The 9,104-nt window shown below is 37.5% G+C and overlaps 1 protein-coding gene across 1 annotated transcript; it reads left to right on the top strand.

Moving 5' to 3' along the window:
• Positions 1 to 655: 655 nt before the first annotated feature.
• On the top strand, positions 656 to 6,356 carry LOC139954857 (uncharacterized). The gene is made up of 3 exons (XM_071954825.1): positions 656 to 918; positions 3,501 to 3,630; positions 4,891 to 6,356. The coding sequence occupies exons 1-3, from the start codon at positions 846 to 848 to the stop codon at positions 5,036 to 5,038; spliced, it is 351 nt and encodes a 116-aa protein (XP_071810926.1). The 5' UTR covers positions 656 to 845; the 3' UTR covers positions 5,039 to 6,356.
• Positions 6,357 to 9,104: the final 2,748 nt, after the last annotated feature.

The raw sequence follows: 9,104 nt of genomic DNA, 5'->3' as shown, positions 1-9,104 counted from the left end.
CTTTTTGAGTAAAGATACTCCCTAGATCGCCGGAAATGACCCTTTCTGGGCTTTGCTAATTTGCAGTTAAACGAAGACTAAATAGGTGTCATCGCCATTTTGTCAGAAAATTACACCAACAAAATGTGACAAATGTCAATAGTCTTTTGAGAGCGCAATAAAAAAGTCAATAATCGCGAATAAGTAAAAAGTAGTGAAAAGGGCGACAGCAGTCCATTTGAGTCCGTCAGGGGGGGGGGGGGGTTGGGATCCGCCACTCTGACTGTATGGACGCTCCGCCACTGTTAACACTATTACACTTCAATTTTTAAAGTTGTCTGTGCATTTGTCTAGTTTTCATCATGTCCTTTCTCTTTTCGGTTCCTTTTGCCTTTGACGAAGACTGAAAAATCAGGCCCTCTTATTTATACTTTTACCTACACAAACTTTTTGCAGTAGATCTACAGTTGGTTTACAGTTTTTTTTTTAAAGTTGAATTTCAATATTTTTTTTCAATAAGGATCAATATGAGAAAGGTTATTGTATAGTAGACTGGCCGTGGTATTTATGTTTACACCTGTAGGTGGTGTAAAATATATCAGCTAAAAAACCTTCAACCAATATCACTAATATTATTTCAACATGATAAAACACGTTGCATTTACACCTTGGGTTCTCATAAATATAAGCAAGGTTTGCAATTACATGGGTCTGATAAAATTTTGCCAATCATAAAGATTGTACATGTTTGACGATTGCTTCCAAACAAACCCGGCTCACACATCGTTAAACGTTTTAAGAAAGTTTTTTTTTTATAATTAAACGCAAAATCGTTGAGAAACTTCGAAACGGTGCAACTGAAAAAAATGGCGGCAATTGTGTATTTCGGGCTCATCATGATTATGTTAGTGACACGCGGGGAAGCTTCTTGCACTTTCGGTGAGTGAAAATAATATTTTTTGTCCTACATCTAATTGAAAAATGTTTTGAACTAAAAATGTACACAAATATATAGATGGTTTGATATACCAAAAAAAGATTTTTTTTCATACTTAAGTTATTTTTGCCTCGGTGGTGTCTGTATTTTGCAGTTTGCGCAAGCATTCAAATATTACTTAACAGAGTGAGAGAGAGAGAGGGGTGGGGGGGGGGTGGAGGGAGATGTAGGATTGATACGAAAACGCTCTCTGTTGAAATGCTGAAGGCTTCATTGACCAAACAATGCGTGTTATGAGACGCTATGGATACATTAGCAGTAACCCCGTTTGACACCAGTGGGAGGGGGGGTGTGTCTTTTAGGTAGAATGGCCGACATTAACTACAGAGGGTGAAAGCAACGGTCTAACTCTTATATTTTCCTTTACGGTCTGATTTCAGTGGAACACTATACTTAACTATCACTTGAACTCATCATTGCTTAGCACCTTTAGGGGTGGACCGACCGATCGGGTAATTGGGCCCAGGGTGTTAGGGGAGCTACCGTACTAACTTCCATAGTCGCGCCAGGGGCGTATCCAGGGGGGGGGCGCAACAGGCGCGCGCCCCCCCTATTGGCCGTCACCAAAAAAAAAAAAAAGTTTAGCAAAAAAAAAAAAAAAAAAAATTGATGACGACCTTTATGTGAGATGTCGGTGATCGCTCAACCCCCCCCCCCCCCCTCCCGTATGCTTTATTTTTTGTTTGCCAAAAAAAGGTTCTGGCGAAGTTCGGCGGCATAATAGTTTTAGAAACATAGATGGTAATTGTGTTTGTATTATCACTATAAACACTAAATGACATGCCAGCCATACTTGTGTCCATATTTACTGGAAATGTTGCTTATTATTAAGGTCGAAAAATGGATCACATATGGCCATGGACGGCGATCCTGGGTGGAGGGGGGATATATCCCCCCATGAAAATGGGTGGAGGGGATGTAATGCACCATATCCCCCCCCCCCCACCAAATGCCAGGGATAAGAATATTTTCATGCCTACATTTATGCATCTTCGTTAATGTACGGCTCTTTTTTAGCTTCATTTCTCGCCTACCATAAACGCAGTGCGATCTTTTCAAATAAAGCGTCTTTATAAAGCAAAAATAGTTGACTGTAGGCTTCATTGGCCCTATAACAACAAAATGTATTATTGCGCCCACGGTATTGATATAGTACATATATGCACCCTCATAGTATTCATATAGGCCCTATAGTAGGCCTACACACGTACATGTTCCCTCGAACAGCTGAGAATCTCATGTAACCAGGGTAATGCTTAATACACGTTTCACCTGGATGCCCTAGCAATCGGTACCTAGGAATGTAACTATGTGTAATTGTGTATTGCATGTGTATAGGCCTATAATAGCCTGCATGAGGCCATTTTCTTCATCGAATAATATAACAGAGCTCTCGAACATTCTAACGTAGCGCCTGAAACAAGATTGATAGGGGCAATTTTCCCAAAATAACACCCGAAATTAAAAAAAAAGAAGTATTTTGGATCCTGATTATGAGATATTTCGGACATGACATCCCTATTTTAAAGTTGGGTATATGCCGCTTGGAAACCTCGGGAAGTGCCGTTTCCGGCCATCTAGAGGGTTTGTTAATCCCAAAATTTTCTTGGACGCTTCTCGCCAACTCATGGTGGCGCTACGCTTAGATAGTCAACAAGGTCATATCCCCCCCCCCCCCACTCGGAAGTACGGATCGCCGCCCATGCATATGACACCATTTTGCATTTCAGCCCTTCTTTGAAAGCAAAAATTGTACACCCCTCCCCTTAGACCCATCCCCCAGGACGGCGATCATTCGTGCCTGGCGCCCCCCCTATTGGAAAATCCTGGATACGCCCCTGCGCGCGATCAATTCCAGTACTTACATGTACACGTGTACATTTGGTTGTTTCAATATTCAAACTATAAAAAGTGAGCTAAATCTCTATTATTTGTCTGTCTAGGGGAACGGGCGTGAGAAGGGTGTTGGGGAGGGGTGGGTGTGGGAGGGAGGGTGGGAGGGTGTGGGAGGGGCGTGGGAGGGGTATTGAAGATCCTATATTTTTGTTACTGCTGGCCATTTCGTTGGTGGAGGTCTTTTTTTTTACCTGCTATTTTGCATGGGATGGCAGTACGGGGGGAGGGAGGGTGGGGTGAGCTTTGGATCACTGTCAGCTCTAACATATATAAAAAATAAATACGAAATGTTTAGAAATTCCTTGATTTTCTTTTAGCATGCATGTGATTACAGATCTACTGTAACTTTTGTGCAAAATGTATGTCTTCGTGGGTGATGATGACGTAAGGGTAGGAGGGTTAAATATGTAACTCTCCTGAGATTAATCATTCGTAATGAGTTAATTCGATTAAAACAGAAGCAACCATTTAAATAAATTGAAACGGAAGGTTTCATGTTTTGACCTATTGCTGAATTAAGTTTGTGTGAGTGATGATGATGAAGATGGTCACAAAAATGATTTAAACTTGCTGGAAATCGAGAAATAAAAGAGTTTTAATTAGTAAACTTACCTTCTTGTTTCCATAGCAACATTTGCAACTCCTGTTGATCCAAGCGATCCATTGTGTGAACCGGATTCTGAGTTCTTATCTGAGATCGATCCATGTAAGAAATGCACATGTTTTAGTGACGGTACCGGCTATGAGTGTTGCACAAGGTAAGTTTACACACAAAACTACAATATAAATAAATATATTTAAAGCGGGAGGCCCGGGTTCGAATCCCGGTGGAGTCTGGATTTTTTTCACTGTTCTAAATTTTCCAACTCATTACGTTTTCAATTATATATATATTCAATTGCCTTTGTCGTTTACCTCCATTTTATTAACAAAAATTTGATTATAGTATCCCTTTGAGATCCGGCTTTAGGAATCACAAATGAATTCGAGTTGGTTAGAATCATGTTTCATCTCTAGAGTAAGGCAAAACATGTCACCAAAAACAGAACTAGTATTGTTCGATACAGGTGACAAACGCCTACAGTGGAATTACGATCTTCCTTATCGGTTTCGAACCTCTGGACATACAATCAGCATAGTCTAGTGGTTAGGGTGTCCGCATATAAAGCGGGAGGCCTGGGTTCGAATCCCTCCCTAGTTGGTTCTTTAGTTCCGACCTCGGGTATACAACGTGATTACATAATACTCACTTACCAGCAACTCCTTGACTGAACAATATACAACTAGCCCAAGAAAAAAAAAAAGGAAAAAAAAGTGTCTATTCTATATAAACAATGTTATTAACCCGATCGATCAGGGGTTAAACTCCTTCTTGTTGTTGTTGAATCCCGGTGGAGGCTGGTTTTTTCACTGTTCTAAATTGTCCAACTCATTACGTTTTGTATATATATATATGGAGTAAACGTGGATTTTCGTTATATTATATATATATATATATATATATATATATATATATATATATATATATATAATATAACGAAAATCCTGGTTTTCTCTAATAATAATAATAATATATATATATATATATATATATATTTATATATACACATATATATTTATATAGTTTTTAACTGCCAGTGAGTAACTTATTATTGACTGGTGGTTATCTGTGCTGGTTTTTGTTCTAGTACATATCCTTACAGGCGCTTTTTTCAACATTGACTTGATTAGTTATATTTCTTTCATGATTAATTATATTTAATTCATGATTTGCATGTGAATCATTCATCGAGATTTAAAAGAAAAAACACTGATAACTTTAGATTTCCATAAATTGCTTCGTTAGATTAAATATTATTATTCATATTCCTGTTTTTGGTATTTAGCCCAGGCGATACACCTGAGAAGGTTTTTAATTTACATGTCTAAAAGTGAAAATATATAGCTTTCCTCGAATTTCTTTTTCAATCGATTATTTCGTTTTTTGTTTCAACCCTTTTTTGTTTTTTTCTACATAGGGAAGGCAATTTCAGACCAGCAGTCCAGAATCCTAATAAGTGTGAAGTCTTTTTCGACCAAAATAATTGTGAATACACGCTAACACCGAAGAATGGTGGCACGGATGAAGATTGCACAATTGTTGGAGAAGAGAACAGGCTGTATTAATTTGCTGTATAGTTCATGGTTTATTCATGTCTGTTAGGGATCGCTGTGTGCGGTATCACGTATGCATCACTAACCATCGAACGTACAGTAAAAAAAATAAATAAAAACAGGTTAAAACTTGTAATGGTGGCAGTGTTATATCATTCCATACGCAGTATCATTTTTTTCTTAAATAAAAACTTACTAAAATTAGTAAATTAGTAATTTTAATATAAAAAAAACCCCACTTCGATTAAGTCTAACATTGACGATGATATCGATTCCACAGTGCAGGCTTGAACATGAATCCATTGTTTTAAAATTCTGATAACTCACCAAAAACATGTTTTTTGAGCTTCATATTAACAACATTTTCCCCCTCCACCATATGTATTCACGACCACTTAACATGGTACACATTAAAATTATACATTGCAAAAACAAAATGGTATGGTCGGTTACATATTCAAGCAACTGCAGTTAATATCACCTGATGTAAATAGACAGCAAAAGAAACCAATAGCACTACACACAGCTAAATACGAAACATCTACGTAAACAGGTTTGGACAAAATGAAAAAGCATTTCTAAGCTCTGGAAAATTCACTTTATTTTTCCGTGGCTGTTTTCGCTTAAAATATTTTAAACTTTCAACGCTCAAAGCAAATTTAAATTTATAAAAGAAATCATCGATATTTGGCTCGGTGTTACTTGTCTTGCATACGAAAATATAATACTTCAGGTGGATAATTCAAAAGTTGTCAGGGTGAAAGTAAATATTAACAACAGGACACTCCTGGATTATATTAAACTACCCCTCCTTTATTTTATTAATTTCTATTGTTAACATGTTATTTGAGTTCATAACAGTCGTCTATGTATCCCCATTTAGTTTAGGTTTGTGTTGAGGAGCTAATCTAAGGGTTTGTATGTTAGACTAAGTAATCGGTCCACTTTAGTTAAATGACCGTCAAGATGTTTACAGGGTAATTTCTCAAAAACTTTACCTGGACTGTTCGCTGCTAGTTATATATTGGGCTAACGCACCAAACTCTTCACTACTCACCTCTCTGTCCATCTTTTTGGTTCGGAATAGCAGGACTTATACAGATAAAGGACAAAATGAAATTAATCAGTGCAATAAACCAATATTTGATAATAATTATAACGCCAAATCAACAGTTAAGAGAACAAAAAAATACTACTCTTTGGAAGATATCGCCTTTCATGGTTCCTTCATATGTAAGCCTAAAGACTTGGGCAGTTCTTATAAATGCCATGATTACAGAAATGACTCTGAAACGCTTAGAAGTGAATTATATTTTGTTTCTTTGTTTTACGTGCTTGTTTGTGTGTGTGTTTTTTGTTGTTGCTTTGACAGTGATTAGTAATGAATGTTGCTTACCTTCAAATATAATAGAAAATTACAACATTGCATATACTGACAATGAGATATCACACACCGACAATGTGGCATGACACATCGACTCTGAAATGACTCTGACATGCTTAGAAGTGAATTTTATTTTGTTTATTTGTTATACGTGCTTGTTTGTTTTTCTTGCTTTGACAATGATTAGTAATAAATGTTGCTTACCTTCAAATATAATGAAAAATTACAACATTGCATATACTGACAATGTGACATCACACACCGACAATGTGACATCACACACCGACAATGTGACATCACACACCGACAATGTGACATCACACACCGACAATGTGACATCACACACCTACATTGTGACATTACACACTGACAATGTGGCATCACACACTGGCAATGTGGCATCACACTCTGACAATGTGAAATCACACAGTGACAAAGCGATATCACACACTGACATTGTGACATCACACACTAACAATCCAACATCACACACTGACAATGTTGCATCACACTCTGACAATGTGAAATCACACAGTGACAAAGCGATATCACACACCGACATTGTGACATCACCCTCTAACATTGTGACATCACGTGGGGGGGGGGTAGGGGTTCCTTGCCTCTGTAGTCCCGCCACTGCATATAGGACTATTTTCCGACAATTTACTCTTTCAGTCGGAGTTACTATATTCAAATTGTGTTAGGCCTATGGTACTTGCAGGATAACTGGTTCAACCTGTCTCTTTCACAATGTACAAGTTATTGAGAATAGTTATTAATCGTACAACTAATATGAGTCAAAGTTTCGTTAAAGTTAGTTAATTACTGAACAGTTAATTAGAGTTATAGTTCAAGTTACTTAAAATTAGGCAAAGCTTAGTTTGTCAAAGTTTAAGTCCATGCAGCGATTTGAATGGTTGAAAATCAGTGGGTGAAGATGGCTGTGTGGAGATCTGTTCACCAAACCTTCCCAAGTTGAACATTATAAAAATTGTTAAAAGTTGTGAAAAGTACACCTTCTTGGAAGTTAACACTCTCCTGATTATGTGCAATAATGGATAAGCATTCAATTGCTTTAAGGGTAGAAGTAAAACGCTTACTAAAATTGAGTATGAGTGGCCATTATTATCATTTCTATAGTGTATATGCTATTTTATTAGGGTGTTTTAATGCTGACCTTTAATGGTTATCATATAAATACCTCTATAAACAGAATTTATAAACTGATAACATGTATTTGCTTTACTTCGAGTTAATAGCAGGGATTGATAAGTCATTTGACTCTCAGACTTTTTAGTTAAGCACTTGAGACACCTTTGACCTTTGTTGAACAGCAACGTGGTTCACTGGAATGATTATCAGACGGGACGAAAAATTGAAGCATTCTGAGGCCTGCTGAGACTAAATTATTAACTACCCTCTCTAACTTGCGAGGGAGGGAGTGGAAAAAAAGAAAACAGAAAAAGAAATTCAATTAAAACAAGAGAAGGGACCCTAAGACGTTTCCATTGTGCATTCCTCCATCTAATTGTCTTTGCTATTTTTATATCGACCTCAGTCTTTGTGTTGTCATGATCATGTTTTCAACTCCCTCCTGGTAGTGCTATCTCTGTCAACCCCTCCCTCCCCCCAAAACCCAATCCCTGTCCTGAAGGAGCTCCTTACGGAGTTCGAACAGGTTTCAACCGGTTAACGCACACTGCGCTTGACAAAGTAATTGCTTATCAATAAATCAAACTCAATGCCCAAGGAAGAAGCGACTTCAAGCGCACGTGCGTGCAATCAGGGGGAGAGGGGACAGCGGGTAGTGTGGGTGTGTGCAGATGAAGCAGCTGCCCTCCACTATGAGAAACGAAGAGGAGGAAGTGTTCAATGGACTGTTCAATTACTCATCGCCAATTTTAACGCGAAAAGTCAATATTTCAATGATCATACAGTTTGTAAACTTTAATGAATTTGAACATAAAATACTAGACGACATTTTCATATACTAGTGTCCCACCTGGACCGCCGTAGCATCTACAAATCTAAACATCTTATGGCGAAGACCCTAGACATCACCCGTTTTTCTAGAGCACCCCTTCTTTATGATAACTTCCTTCGCCAATAATTAAAGGACCCTCACCTTCACGTCATCCCGCCAATCCCTGCCAATTTTGTATACAATCTTAAACTGAAACATCGGTATAAGGTCCAAGATAGTGGAGCAACATGGTTCGCCCTCCCTCTCCGGTATGTGTGTGGGCACTCGGACAGTTCGTCAATGCAACCTACATGCATTATTTTGGTTATATAGGGTCATCAATAGTTTTGAAATCATCATCACCAGTCTAGGGTCTTTACAAATACACGTCACAAATATAAAGGAGAAACTAACCAGTGACATGCTACATGGCGCCTGAACTCATATGTATACTTGTAAATTAGACAAAAATAAAGCATAAAAACAGACAATGAAAGTGAAAAATACTCTTTAATAATCATAATAATAATATTTAAATTTGTAACTTGGTAAGTCCATATTTCACTTACAAATCTTTCCCACCGTGAAAATAGAAAAGGGAAAGTAAAAGTAAAAGAAAATGCACTATTAACTGAGCTTTAAGATTCCTAGAAATCATCTAAACAATATCCTCATTTAAAACAGACCTTGTTATTGCATAATATCGTCATTATTAGAACGAAATTTGATAA

The sequence above is a fragment of the Apostichopus japonicus genome, chromosome 17 (assembly GCF_037975245.1).
Source record: "Apostichopus japonicus isolate 1M-3 chromosome 17, ASM3797524v1, whole genome shotgun sequence".
Classification (NCBI taxonomy): Eukaryota; Metazoa; Echinodermata; class Holothuroidea; order Aspidochirotida; family Stichopodidae; genus Apostichopus; species Apostichopus japonicus.
Note: the sequence above shows the minus strand (reverse complement) of the source record. Positions and strands in the feature narration are given on the sequence as shown.